At 44.2% G+C, this 15,755-nt stretch overlaps 1 protein-coding gene across 1 annotated transcript in view; it reads right to left on the minus strand.

Annotated features, from left to right (window-relative positions):
- Positions 1–7,287: 7,287 nt before the first annotated feature.
- Positions 7,288–15,755, minus strand: part of LOC147023958 (sorting nexin-27-like) — a 29,413-nt gene continuing 20,945 nt past the window's right edge. Inside the window, exon 6 of the mRNA XM_085890031.1 lies at positions 7,288–9,427. Coding sequence (XP_085746157.1) covers positions 9,413–9,427 — 15 coding nt within the window. The 3' untranslated portion in view covers positions 7,288–9,412. The remainder of the gene's footprint in view (positions 9,428–15,755) is intronic.

Raw genomic sequence — 15,755 nt, forward strand, 5'->3', positions numbered from 1 at the left:
CCTGTTCCATGGTCGGGTTGTCAGCGACTAAACTGTCTCCCCCACCAGGTTTTCTGGTGAGGAGGGTGTTTGGATATGGACACCCAGCAGGATTAAAAACAAAACCTGTCAAAGGGCGGAGGAGCTCCTTGTGAGCCAACGGCCATCCATATCTAGTGCCCAACTGTGTCTGCGGACGTCCTCCTGCAGTTGGGTCACTTCTTATTAGGAGGTTGGTGGCAGGATTTGCACTCCGGCTACCGTAAAAACCCTTCATTCCGCAAAACGCAAAAATGCAAAAAAATCTGAAAACCCACTCTGTGGGAGTACCTCCTGTGCAGCTTCCCTTCGCAGGGCAGCTCACCGGATGACGGGATTGGGGCAAAGCCTTCGGGACCCCCAATCTTTGATAGGAGGGAAACCACGGGGTAACATCCCTGGGTCAGATTGCGGGAGAGTGTGTCGGAGTGGTGCTGAGGTGTCGTCCACCAGACGGCGGTCTCCTTGGGTTAACCTGAGGCGGTCCCTTCGGGTGGGTGCCTGGAATGTCCTATCCCTAAGAGAGGATGATCACCTGTCTCTGTTATCATCTGAGCTCAAGCGTTTGGACATCGGGATTGCAGCTCTCTCTGAGGTTCGGAGACCGGATTGCGGCGAGATAATGGTGGGTGGTTACACCTACTATTGGTCTGGTCGCTCTGATGGTTACCATACCCAAGGAGTTGCTGTAGCTGTGTCCAATAAGCTGACCCCAATGATAATTGAGGTAACACCGGTCAACGAGCGTATTATGAGATTAAGGATTCGTCACTCCTTAGGTGTCATTTCCCTGGTCTCTGTTTATGCTCCGACTGAGGCGAGTGATCTCACCGTGAAGGATGCATTCTACGCCACACTCGAGTCTGTGGTTGATCAGTGCCCCAGACGAGATACACTTCTAGTCTTGGGGGATTTCAATGCATCGACTGGAACTGATAGGGACGGTTATGAGGTGTGTGTTGGTCCCCATGGGTCAGGAACTATGAACCAGAATGGCACTAAGTTCCTTGACTTTGCAAGAAGTCATGGACTTAGGGTGGCTGGTTCATGGTTTCAGCGCCCACAAGCTCATCGCTGGACTTGGTATTCCAACGCTGGTGGTGTGGCAAAGGAGATTGACCATGTCCTCATTGACGGTCATTGGAGGATGATCCAGAACTGCAGGGTCTACCGGAGTGCTCAGTTCCTCAATACTGACCACAGGCTTGTTGTAGCAACTCTAAAGCTGCACCTTAAATCCTGGAGAATGGTACCATCCCAGCCGAGGCTGGATGTTGCCAAGCTCAGGGATGAGAGAGTAGCTGAGGAGTTTGAGAACAGGCTGAGTGGATACTTGGGGGGTCTGGGTACTTTGGGGGGTCCTGAAGAGTTGTGGAGCGCCTTCAAGACCACCGTCCTTGATGTTGCCGGTGGATGCCTTGGAGCTCACCGCAGGGCAAAGAAGAATTTTGTCTCTCAAGGGACACTGGATACCATTGACCAGAGTCGCAGGGACAGGCTGAATGGCAGAGCTGAGCTGTTCAGGGAGCTGAGGCGTAAAACTGTACGTGCACTGAGGGTGGACAAGGAGGCCTATGTGCGAGGAATCTGTGAGGGGGTAGAGCATCACCTGTGGACAGGTAATTCTCGTCCCGCTTACAGGGGAATTCGCGCGTTACGTTCATCCAAGCCCATCCCTCGGAGCAGTACAGTTCGAGCAGAGAGTGGTAGGCTCTTGACAGAGGAGTCTGAAGTGAAGGCCCGCTTACTTTGAGCGGTTGTACCAGGCTGATCCCCCAACTGTCGAGTTGGACGTCAAGGGTGTTACAATCCCTGTTGCTGACCCTCGAATCAACTGTGGTCCACCTACACTTGTGGAAACACGGGCTGCAGTGAACCAGTTGAAACGGGGCAAAGCTCCAGGGATCTGTGGCATCCATGCCGAACCTCTCAAGGCTGGTGGAAATGCTGCACTCGTGTCGTTGCATGCAGTTTTGTGCTCTGCCTGGAACACAGGCATCATCCCAACTGACTGGAAGAGGGGCCTTGTTGTCCCTCTCTGGAAAGGGAAGGGTGATCGCCAAGACTGCAACAACTACCGAGGGGTGACGCTGCTCTCAGTGCCGGGCAAGGTCTTTGCTCGGATAATTCTCGATAGGGTTCGCCACCATCTGCTTGAGCACCAGCGTCCAGAGCAGTCAGGCTTTACACCAAAGAGGTCAACGATTGACCGTATCCTTGCACTTCGTGTCCTCACCGAACGCAGACGAGAGTTTCGGCAGGGGCTGCTTGCAGCCTATGTTGATCTCTGTAAAGCGTTCGATTCAGTGAATCGGGATGTCCTCTGGAGGATTCTTGGTCTTCGTGGGGTGCCACCAAAACTGATCGATCTCATGTCTGAACTCTACTCTGGTACTGAGAGTGCTGTGAAGTGTGGTGGTACCATCTCTGACTTATTTCCAGTTGTTACTGGAGTTCGTCAGGGATGTGTACTTGCCCCCACACTTTTCAGCACTTGTATGGACTGGATTCTAGGGAGGATATCGGAGAGATCAAGTTGCGGTGCGTCATTTGGGAATGTCAAGATCTCGGACCTTGACTTTGCAGATGATGCAGTCATCTTTGCGGAGACTTTAGACATCCTCTTGGGGGCCCTCGAGGTGCTGAATGAGGAGTCGGAGCCGTTGGGATTATGGGTTTCTTGGGTCAAAACTAAGATCCAGGCTTTCGGTGACATCTTGGATGCTGCTGTCCTGTCTGTGTCTGTTTGTGGTGAGGATGTTGAGGTCGTGGAGAGATTCACTGACCTTGGCAGTGATATTCATGTCTCTGCTGGCTGCGAGTCAGAGGTCAATAGACGTCTGGGTCGGGCCTGGGGAGTCATGGATTCACTGAATCATGGGGTGTGGCGCTGCCGGTACCTGTGCGGGAGGACGAAAGTCCGAGTCTTCAGGTCCTTGGTACTTCCAGTCTTGCTCTATTGGTGCGAGACTTGGACTCTGACCAAGGATCTGAGACGGAGACTTAATTCCTTTGGTACCAGGTCTCTTCGGAGAATCCTTGGCTATCGCTGGTCGGATTTTGTGTCCAACGAGCGGTTGCTGAGAGAGACTCAAATGAGATTTATTACCTGCATAGTCCGTGAGCGTCAGTTGCGGCTGTATGGACATGTGGCTCGTTTTCCTGACTCTGATCCTGCTCACCAGATTCTCTCAGCGAGGGAGTCTCATGAGTGGAGGAGGCCAGTGGGTCGACCACGTGCCTCATGGTTGCAACAGGTTGACCATCATCTCAAGGAGATGGGGATGGGCCTGGCATCTGCCTGGGGGATAGCCAGACGGAGGCCCCTGGAGTATCGGCGGAAAGTGGACGCAGCGACGTGCTGTTCTGGCACATGCTCCCATACCTGACCTGACCTGACCTGGTGTTTGATTTTCAAATGTTTTAGAACAGTGTACGTATTCGAGTGATGAGCAATGTGTATTGAACAAAGTGAGCATGTAACTTTCGGACTGTTTTATTTAACCTTCCTGAAATAGTTTTCTTTAACAATTGAAATGTCAAAATTTTATCAGTCGATGTATTGCCCACCCGTCCATCAGCAAAGCAATCAGCACGCTTTACCGGCCAACTCTAAATGCCTTGCTCTTCATTTTAAAGGAACGCTCCCTTGGGGCGTGCTTAGTTTGCAAGTGACTCACTTTTGCTGCAATATTGCAAAAGAGATGCCCCAGGTGTGTGTTCCTTTTCATTTAATACATTATCAGCCAAGTGTAACTGGAACATGCCCAACAGGGACGACAAAAAATAAAACAAAAAAGCTTCTTTCTATGAAGTGCGATTTCTCGGAATCCACATCGGTTCTGGTTCACTTCTCGACCCCTTTCAATTCCATGGATGGAAATAAGTACTTTGGAATACATTCTGCTCACCACTATGAAGCACTCAAACAACCGCTCCAACGAAATGGTCGATAAGGAACGGCTGGCTGGGTCATACCAATCACTATCCAGAGACGTCCGGAGATGACCGGAGTATCAAACAATGTGTGAATTGGACAAATGAACATTTTTTTTTCGGAGTCGGAACTGCTGCTAAGTTCATTTCTGCAGCTGAAATTTTGAAATTCTGTTCAGGTGAAGAGATTCTAAAACATTGCATTTCAGCTGCAATGCCGATAAACGTCCAGAGTTGTGTTGGGATGGGAGGAGGATGGGGTTTGGGAGGTGAGAAGAGGTTTGGGAGGAGGAATGTTTAACATTAAGGGAAGGGAAGGCAGACGTGCGGTGGAGGGTCAAGTACGATTCATATTGTCCATTCAAAATGATTCTGCATAGATTAACAGTGAAGATCCTCTCAAGGTCCACCAGGAACCTCCTTCTGGTAAAACTGCCAAAATCAAGAATTACTGCTCACCTTCACTCTTTCATTCCTCTTTTTCCCCACTTTTGGAACAAACTCCCACACTCTCTTCAATCCCACTCTTCCCTCCAGGTATTCAAAACAGCTGTTCACCACCACCTATTATCATCCCCCATTCAAAACCTCGATCTTTTCTACCCTCGTTAATTCACCTCCTTCAAATTCCCTGCTTTCCTTCCTGAAAGTCCCTGTAGTATTCATCTTGGTCACCCTGTGTACCCCACCCCATCCCTCTCCCTTCCACAGATTTCATGTCTCTGTTCCACAGTTTTTTGCTTTCCCTCTCCCCCCTCCCTTCCTTCTTGTCTCCTGCATCCCTTATTATATGTTCTGTGTGTTCGCTCTGATACGAGCCTCGACAGTACATCCAAAAAAAAAAATAAAGAAAAAAAATCAACAGGAATAAGGAAATTGTATTCCTTGAGGGAAGTTTCTCTTTCTATGAAGTAGAAAAGTTTCTTAATTTAATGGTTTTCATTAAATCCCAAATTGGGAGATCCTCGGGATATTTTAAAGTGTAATAAATGAAATCCATGATGTTGGAGATTCTATAATAAGTTTTGTATACAAGCGTTGGCTCATGGAAGAGTTGGAGAGTAAAGTGAATGAGTAAAGATAAGCAACAAACAGATAGTGGGATGACAGGTGGATGGAACAAAGGAATGAATGAATGAAACACGAAAGAAGAGGAGAGAAGCAATTTAAACCTGCGAGTATGAGAGCTTGGATAGTATATAAAATATCACAGGTATACGATGGTATACGGAGGATACGACGAGATGGTGGTGGACTGCCACATTGATGCATTGGAGGGAAGCGTGGGATTGCACTTCCTCATAGTACCAACAATAATGGACATATGAGGCTTAATAAGGAGCTGGTTAGTGGAAAAACATCTGCAGCTTTAAGGAATTGTGGTGGAAGGACCAAGGGTTGAAAGAGCAGAATATGATTGATATAAAGATTGGAGAAAACAGAGGCCACCAACTAGTCTGTGATGGGAGAGCAGCAGTCCTTGTACTTTAGCCTCTTTGTGGAAATGCCGATGATGTCGAGAGGTTTGGATTCAACAGCATGTGGACGAGAGAGAATAAATGGGGACACTGGCCAAAAGACAGCAGTCCTGTATTCCGCTGAGCTAAGGACAAATGCCTTGTAGGTTATGAGAGGTTCAGATTTTAAAGGAAGGACTACGTGTGACGAAGGACGTCCAATCTATGGGTGGCCATGGAGGACTGCTTGGCTACAAACTGTCATTCCGGTGTTTCACAGGCAGGGTCACACATCATTGTGTGTGCCACCCATAGGATGGACGTTAAATGGGAATCAGTCTGCCGGCATTAGTTGGTGGATGTTAAAGATCACATGGTGTCCTCAGCAAAGAGTAGGCAAGTTCTTGTCGGCACCATGAACAAATTATAAACTCCTGCCCGTACCATCACAGGGTACCACATCAGTAACACAGCCGCCCCCTCAGACGATGATGCAACCCCGCAGTCTTGTGCTGCACACTGCCGGGGCCAAAAATATTGTCACCCTTACACTTTTTTTCCAAACACCTCACAATTTTCTTGAGAAACAAGTTGAATTTGACAAAAGTATTTTGTCTCCACAATTCTTTATTTCCCTGTTAATATTACAGAACCTTTGTTTTTGATTCAGCACTTAATATATCCTTTTAAATCAGAAAATAAAAATAAATGGCATTGATAAAATTATTGACACCCTTGACTTAATATTTGATATCACAGCCTTTGGACAAAATAACTGCAGTCAAGCACTTCCTATGCCATGAATGAGCTTCCTACTCCTCTCTACTCGCAGTTTGTCCCACTCTTCTTGTACAAACTGCTCGAGTTATCCCTAATTTGAAGGGTGTCTTCTCCCAACTGCTGTTTTCAGATCTCCCCACAGGTGTTCAATGGGATTTAGATCTGGACTCATTGCTGGCCACTTCAGAACAGTCCAGCGTTTTCTCTTGAACCATTCCTGGGTGCTTTTTGAAGTGTTTTTTTTTTTATTTAATTTTATTTTCGTGGAAAGATTTTTTTTATTTCAACAATTTCCTGGATAGGAAGAAATGGTGCATTATTTGAAAAAAAGTGCAAGGGTGTCAATATTTTTCGCCACAACTGTGCAAACGAAGAGTCAGTGGGGCACTGTATCAGTGGCACAGCCATGCCCCCAGCAAATGATATAAACAGCAGCCTTGTGCTGCTTGCAAAATGAAAGGATGGCACTCAGTTTCCCTCACACCAATAAAATGGGAAGTGCTATTGCTCCACACATGAAGTCACTGGTGTCATCACATTTAAAGGTACAGTGCTGTATATAATAAAGAGAGAGAGAGAGAGCGAGAGAAAAAGAGAGAGAAAAAAAAAGAGAAAGAGAAAAAAAAAAAAAAGAGAAAGAAAGAGAAAGAGAAAGAGATAGATGAAATGCTTCAAAAAGTAGGTTGCAATGCACTATTATTCAATGCATGAAGATGAGGTTAACTCGAACCAAAATATTTGGCTAGCTCTGTTAAATACCACTCCAGGTTAACGGTGACAATTTTCCTCCTCCTCTTGATCTTTACTGAGAAGCAAGAAATAAAAATCCACTTGTGATCCAGAACAATCTCAGCCAATGGAGTGCAAGCCGATGCACCGGATGCCAACTTACAAAATGGCAACTTCCGATCCAGGTTAAAGGCTTTGGAATGTCCCAAACACCGAGGCATCATTACCTATGTATATAGGACTCGACATCAGAGTTTCGTGAATTGTGAATCAAAGTTGACCAGAGAGGATTTTGCTGAGCGGTGGGAATGTTTCACCCCAATTTGAGAACAAAACAACAATTACGTACAAGGAATCAGCACATACACACATTTGGATCGTGTTTTAATGGACCATATCCACATATCTGCAATAGTAAGCCGGTGAAGATTACCCAGCTTGTTTGCTCATACAAATTGATCGAAATTATGGTTAAGTGTGCCCTGATGAAAAAAAAACAAACAACAAAAAAAATATTCAAACAAAAATAAAAAAAAACTCGAGGCCGACGAATGCCTAACCATGATTTTGACTATTTGCACAATCCTCATATCAACATGTCAGTTAAACTACGGATAACCAAGCATGTAGACATTCGTGCATATTACAAAATTATTTCTTCAGGACATCTTTCAAAGTGCAATAGTTAGCATTTAAGGAAAAATAATTAAGCGATATAGCATCTTCTTTTGTAAAGGTCAGCCTATTTACAGCCAAATAGACAGGCCCCAAAATAATATTGTATATATATATATATATATATATATATATATATATATATATATATATATATATATATATATATATATATATATATATATATATATATATATATATATATATATCACCCTGGAAAACATGAACCCCAGCTAATGGACAGAAAACGGCATCGTTTGTACATACACGTTCACAAAACACTTGGTCATATGAAAATCTGAACCGTTTTGGTATGAAAATGGCTTAAGTTCAGCTTTATGGACCCACAATGCCCTAAAAATGTAGGATTAAAACTGTAAAAAGTGGATCATCAAAACAGTTTCACTTCCACACTTTGGCACTGAGGCAGAGGGTGAGAGAATTCATCGATGAAAATAACACATGTGGACAGAGGTTACAAATGGAAGTAATGCACTTTGTAAATGAATCGCTCTGCAATGTTCGTGGGATCAAGCATCATGGTGGACACAAAATAAAGGACAGAGTTGATTGTTATTCATATATAAACTACGGCTGTGACGTCATTAGCATATTGATAAGCAACTACCCCTTCAGTAAGAAAATTCAACACACGTGACTACCCCAAAAACAAAAAAAAACTCACGCTGTGACAACATGATTTCAGAAGCTGTTCGTAACTGGACGAAACTGAAGGATGAGAACAACACAAAACCGTGTCCATTGTACGTTCAACCCTGGTACTCAGTGCGACAGACACAAATCTGAACCACGTTGTGCCGAAGAACCAATGATTAAAAACCCGATACCCCAAACGCCTTGTCAAAGTGGATCAAAGCATGTGACCTGTGTCACAAATCAAACACCTAGTAATCAAAATTGGCACTTCCGGGTTAGCACGTGCTCCCTGCTGCAAAATCGTTAGCGTTTGAACCTCTGATGGACGTAGGTCGGTGTTGTGCCAGTTCCTCCTAACAGACCATGCAACCTCTTTTAATAAAAAATAATAATCATAATTAGTGCCATCACTGTCACGCAAACAGCTATGGATGGGGAAATGCACAATTCCTCTTCGTGTACTTCCTTTTCTCGAGAACAGATATAAAGTTTTAGTTTTGCTGATGGAAGCGTTCAGCATGATACAGTGGAAGAATAATTGCAGCGTTAAAGGCAGCTTCACTTCTACGTGGTGAAACGCTGCACACATTTACACACATCGTCGACTGCCATTTGTACTCTCACGATAAATATATATATATATTTATATATGACCGACATTGAGCGAAACATGATGCATACGCAAGGCAGAATCGTCCTTTAAACAATACAGTTCAAGTTGCGCACACGCACACAAACTCTTTGTTTTGTACTTGTGGATAACTAAGAGGAAAATACATTTGTCGGTCCCCTATCAGAGCTGGCCAACCGAGAGTTCAACAGCTTTGAACAGGAGAGCTACTCATACCGCAGAGGACATACGTTGAGAACGGCCCCCCCTCCCCCCCACCATTGACACCATAATGGCTCCTACGCACAGTATAGCGCCAGAGAGAAAGTGCTCACGCATGACGGCGAAAGGCAAGCGGCACGCACATTGGGGCCCCCAAGCACAGGTGGCCCGGTCCATTTGCAATCTGTCGAAATCAGTAAGCGTCTTCAAACGAGGGCTTTGTAAAGAGCAAGTGCCAGTAGTTGGAAACCGCCAGTTCCAGTGGAGGTCCCAGGAGTGTGAGGTGTCGTGAGTCTAGCCAGCCGCGAGCACCTCTTCCACGTCGCTCTCATTCCACTCGGCACTGTGAGCACAGGTCAAAAGGAAGCAGCAAGATTCCAACATACCGTAATGGACGAACAGCAACATTTACACCACCACATGACAACGGCAAATACCCCCGAGAGGTGGCACATCACAGCAATTTGTGGAATACTAGCTCATGGAATTTGCTAAACTTGGTCCTAAGCTAACACAGCAATAGAGGGATGACTTTGTCATCATTACACCATGAAGAACACCAAAAGGGAGGTTGTACAAATGTTGTAGAGGTGGCTCCGAGCAATAAAAAACCTGCAAATTTACATCCGGTAATTCCAAATGCAAGAAGGTAGTAGACATTCACACCATTACAGAAGACCATACACACCACTTGTAGAGACCGTCAGCACAATTTCAAACAAGTCAAAAAAATATTTAAGTTGGAAAAATCGTTTCCACTGTATTGAACTTCATATACTCTATTGTCATTACAAAATCAGTCAGTTGTACGGCTTTGAAAACCCATGTTCATTCACTTTAGGCTAATTCACTCTTCTCTCTCATCATCAGCCCATCCCCCACGCAGCAGGAGCAGGGTTTTTCAGTCGTCTGTGTCATCTCCATTTGCAGGTTTAAGAAGGTGGAATGGAACCCTCCCAGGTTTCAAAGTATCCATCTCTGGGTGTGTGTGTGTGTGCATGTATATATATGTAAACAATCAAACAGATAAATAAATACAAATATATAAATATATATATATATATACACAAATATAAATATATATAGAAATAAAAATATATTGTTACGGATCTGGAAACCATTTGCATTCAACATACAGATGTCCCAAAAGTCAGTTATGTCGTTAAGTATGTGTGTTGTCAGATCCCCTTCCTTTTGTCTCGTGGGAGAATCAAAGGCGTGCGTTGCGATTTCTTTTTAGTTTGGTTGTTAAATCTTTACATTCAACGAACCCTCCAACAAGCCATCTAACAACCATCCTAAATGCATGACCCCTTGGCCCATTACGATCCACGGTATCATCGGACTTGCAGCCCTCGGTTAGCGGGCCACAGCGCACCTTTGCCCGAGACAGATTCACGAGGATGTTCGAGGCAGTTTCACCACCACGACCTTTCTGGAACACGCGCGGAGGGTTGCGTCGGCTTTCTCCAAACAAGGCCGAAACCGTGCCCTGGAAAGGTATGCCGTGGGACCCTGCCAATCAAAGGTGGACAGCGAGGTGTGTTCACCAAGGCCCCTCCCCGCTGAGGGAGGTCCATAAATTCCCGAGCACTCTCTGAGGCAGGGGTCTTTTGGGGGTCTTGGAGAGTCTTTTTGGGGTTTTGGAGAGTTTTTGGTGGGTCTTTTTGGAGAGTTTTTGCTGTCACGAAAGGGTTTTTTGCTGTTACGAAGGTCGTCGAGGCGGCGAACGTGTCTCTGCTGGCCTTCTACAAGGAAAGAGCGACCCCGACCTCCCCTCCGTGGACCCTGCTACTCACCACCCGAGCTACGCCATGAACCTCGAGTCCCACACGTGCGACTGGGGACCAAACCAGCGACCATTGTCAGGTGCCGCAGCACGGAGTACCCCCTTTCTCCGACGGCCAGGTACCCAACCGAACTCTGACCCACAGCTTGTCTCTCTCTCTCCTCAGCTGAGAGGGTCCAATAAAGAACTCTGGGTTTCTTTTCATTTGTGTGCGTGTGGGCCCATCTTTAAGTCGAACTGAATTAGGCCCATCTTTAAGTCGAACTGAATTAGGCCCATCTTTAAGTCGAACTGAATTAGTGTTTTTGGATCATTGTAAATACTTCTTGCATATTCACGTTAAGTCTTGCTTTGTGTCTAGATTTACTGTAAATAAAACTTGTTAGAAATGTTCTGTTCGTTTCCGTCCCTTCTTGAATCGGCCCAGCATGGTTTGGATCTGAGTTTAGGTGGGGTTTAATCCCCGATAATCCGTTCATTCCAGCGGGCACGGCTTTGGCAGTTTCCGCTCGGCTGCACCCGAACTAGAGTTGGTAGTCGGTAGTTGGAACTCTAACACAGTCGGTAGAGTGACCCGGTTCGAGCAAGACGTGCCGAGGGCGTGGTTTCTCCGGTAGTCGAAATCGCGTAGTTAATTAGGTAAATTGGTTATAGACAAATAGACCCTACGCAACGCGGTTGAAATATTGGCGACCACGGTCGGTTTAACGGCCCACTGGCTCGCGGAGTTATCCGAGCGACGGCCTACAATTCCGGGGAGTTTGGTGGGAGACGACGCAAGCTTTCCCCACCTCGTGGTCGTTCTCGCCACCGACCCCCGGCTCACAACAATATAAAAGAATATATACGTAAAAAAAAACAATATAATACATAAATATATATGTAAATATACAAAATAGACAAATAAATAAAGATGTATACATAAATAAAAATATATTAAAAAAGAAAACAAAATATATATATATATATATATATATATATATATATATATATATATATATATATATATATATATATATATATATATATACATACATACATATAAATAAATAGCAATAAATATGCAAATAAATAGAAATACACACACACGTGTAAATACTGTATAAATAAATCTATACACATATGAATATAAAAATAAATATTAAAATATATATTTTATATATGTATGGATTTATTTATATTTAGACATATTTATATATATGTGTGTGTGTGTGTGTGTGTGTGTGTGTGTGTGTGTGTGTGTGTGTGTGTGTGTGTGTGTGTGTGTGTGTGTGTGTGTGTGTGTGTGTATATATATATATATAAATTATTTTATTGAAAATTTATATTTATGCCAAATAAATAAACAAACAAAAATATATATAAATAAACAAATATGTACGGTATACCTAAAGAGCAAGGATACAATCAATCGTTAACCTATTTGGTGTAAAGCCTGACTGATCTGGGGATAATAACACCCCTGACGTCCAACTCAACAGCTGGTGGATCAGCATGGTACAGCCACTCAAAGCAACCCGCCCAATGGGCCTTCACTTCGGACTCCTCTGTCAAGAACCCACCAAACTCCGCTCTAACTGCAGTAGAGATTCCTCACACCCCAGTCGCAGATTCCTCGCACGTAAGCCTCCTTGTCCACCCTCGGCGCACGGACAGTTTTATGCCTCAACTCCCTGAATAGCTCAGCTCTGCCATTGAGCCTAGCCCTGCTACTCTGGTTAATGGTATCCAGTGTACCTTGAGAGACAAAATTCTTCTTTACCCTTCAGTGAGTTCCAAGACATGCACCGGAAAAATCAAGGATGGTGGTCTTGAAGGCACTCCACAACTCTTCAGGATTCCCCAAAGCACCCAGACCCCCCAAATCTCCACTCAGCCTGTTCACAAACTCCTCAGCTACCCTCTCATCCTTGAGCTTGCCAACATCCAGCCAAGGCTGGGATGGAACCATTCTCCTGGATTTAAGCTGCAACTTCAGAGTTGCTACAACAAGCCTGTGGTCGGTATTGAGGAACTGAGCACTTTGGTAGACCCTGCAGTTCTGGATCATATTCCAGCGTCCATGAATGAGCACATGGTCAATCTCCTTTGCCACACTACCAGCGTTGGAATACCAAGTCCAGTGATGAGCATGTGGGTACTGAAAACATGAACCAGCCACCCGAAGTCCATGACTTCTTGCAAAGTCACGGAACTTCGTGCTTTTCTAGTTCACAGTTCCAGACCAATGGGCACCAACACGTCTCATAACCATCCCTATCAGTTCCAGTCGATGCATTGAAATCCCCCAAGACTGGAAAAGTATCTCGCCTGCGGCACTGATCAACTACAGATTCCAGCGTGCCATAGAATGCGTCCTTCACGGTGAGATCGCTCACCTCAGTCGGAGCATAAACAGAGACCAGGGAAATGACACCTAAGGAGTGACGAATCCTTAATCTCATCCACAATCCCATCATCTGGTGAGCTTTTTTTGGTCACAAACGCACCATGGAGTGGGTTTTCAATTTTCTTTGTATTCTTGCATTTTGCAGAGTGAAGGGTTTTGCAATGGCCAGAGTGCAAATACTGCCACCAATCTAAAAAAAAAAAGTAACCCAACTGCCGGAGGACGTCTACAGACAGGTGGGCACTGGATATGGATGGCCGTTGGCTCACAAGGAGCTCCTCCGCCCTTTGACAGGTTTTGTTTTTAGTCCTGCTGGGTGTCCATAATCACACACCCTCTTCACCAACAAACCTGGTGGGGGAGATGGCTTAGTCGCCGACAACCCGACCATGAAACAGTTTAGGACAGGTTTACATGATACCTGTTGCAAGTCACAAATCTGATCTGGCCAGACCTCACCCCTCTCCCAGGCTAAAAGGCAACAAAAGGTGAAAATCTTGAAAGGGGGTGTGGACTTTCTTCAGCACTACATATCTATGCTAATAAAAGGTAGTGCGCATGCCAGTGTGTCACTGTGCGCATCTCCTCCATAACTCCAATACCATGAAACCTCACGGCCTGAAACTTTGCATGCATACTAAGAAATCTCCGAGGAAGTTCATGAGTGAAAATTGGGTGTTTGGGCCAATTAAAACACCCCTTTTGAAGATAATTAACAGCCTTAATTAATTATATCCTTTAACAGGCGCTTCCTTGGCCACCTCACGCTTTGGGGTCTAACGGTGTGTCCACCTCCGTGTGTGTGTGTGTGCGTGTGTGTCTTTTATTGGTATCTACATATGTGGGTTTCAGAATGTGGAATGGAGTCCTCCCAGGGTAGACTCAAAGTATCCACCTTAATTTCAGTAAGGGGTCACGATTCATGGACCAAGCTGTGAAGTTTTCTGTTCTCAAAGTTTTGTGCCGAGGGCTCTCTTCAGGATCATCACTGAGCCCAAGCAGCTTCCAAATGTAGTTCGTTTGTCGTAAAATTCCCAGAGATGGTATATATACCTCTGTGAGGTTCTTCATCATCATTCCCATAGCTCCAACTCTGCACGTCTTCCCATCTCCTCTCTTGTTCTTAAAGAAATTGTTCCTGGATATTTAGCTGGAATTGATTTTATATATAACCGCCAGCAGATTTTAATTGTCAATGTTTATGCCCCAAGTGATAGTACAGTCAGGACAGCTTTCTTCACTGATTCCTTCACTTTTCTTAATCATCTCACCCCTGATACCCTATTGTGTTTAGTGGTGATTTTAATTGTACATTAGATCCAGTCAGAGATCGGAACAGCCCTGAACCTCACACAGCTCGTGTGAGGCCTTTGTCCACTCTCTTGTTACAACATGATCTTGGTGATGTTTGGCGACTACAGCATAGGAACGTCCAACAATTTACTTGGTGTCGTTGCTTGTTAAACAACATGTCACTTGCAAGGCTTGATAAATTTTACATTAGTCTCTCTTTTTTAAACCGTGTAAGTTTTACTGACATCACCCCCTCTGGCTTTTCTGATCATTTTTTAAATAAAATGAGTCTTTCTTTTCCAAGTCCTCAGAAGAATACTTCTCATTGGTCTTTTAACAACTCTCATTTAAATGATTCCTGTTTTAAAATAATCTTTAAAAAAAAATTGGCTTCAAATTGTAGAATCACGGAACGATTTTACAAATCTTTGTCAATGGTGGGATTATATAAAAGCACAAATCCAAATCTTCTGTCAGCAATATAGGAATAACTTCACGAATGTAAAGCAAGCTAGGATAAGTATTTTAAAGAAAGAAATCCTCTTTTTACAAGATAGCACGATTAATATTGATAAGGACGTACAATGCCGACGGCTTTATGAGAAACAAGCCCTATTGAATTGTTTAATTGGAGAAGATGCTCTCGGAGTGCAAACCCGACTTAGAGTGAAAGGTCTGTCGACTTCAGAAACTTGCTGTAAAGACTTTTTAACTTTGAAAAAACTACAAAGTCTAATCGTTCACTGTTACGCTTACATTCAAGTGATGGACAAATTATCGAAGACAATGCTCAGTTGAAGTGTTTTATTCAGGATTTTTACAAGAATGCTTTTACCACAAATAAAAGTAATGAATGAGCAATGTCTGATTTTACCCAAAATCTACCACAACAGGAAGAATCGCAACAACACTCTTTTGAACAAGATTTTACTGCAGATGAACTTTTAATAGCTCTTAATGACCTTCATGATCATAAAGCACCTGGCTTTGATGGTTTACCTGTTGAATTTTAAACATTTTGGGATTTGCTTGGACCAAAACTTTTAGATGTTTTTAAGTTTAGTTTACAAGATGGTTTGTTACCTTTAAGTCGTCGCCGTGCAGTCGTGTGCCTTATCCCGAAGAAAGGAGATCTCCAGACCTTACAGAATTGGAGGCCTATTTATCTGCTTTGTGCGGATTACAAAATCTTTTCCAAGG

This window comes from Eptatretus burgeri, chromosome 7, assembly GCF_056783735.1.
Source record: "Eptatretus burgeri isolate ZD-2024b chromosome 7, Ebu_testis_v1, whole genome shotgun sequence".
Classification (NCBI taxonomy): Eukaryota; Metazoa; Chordata; class Myxini; order Myxiniformes; family Myxinidae; genus Eptatretus; species Eptatretus burgeri.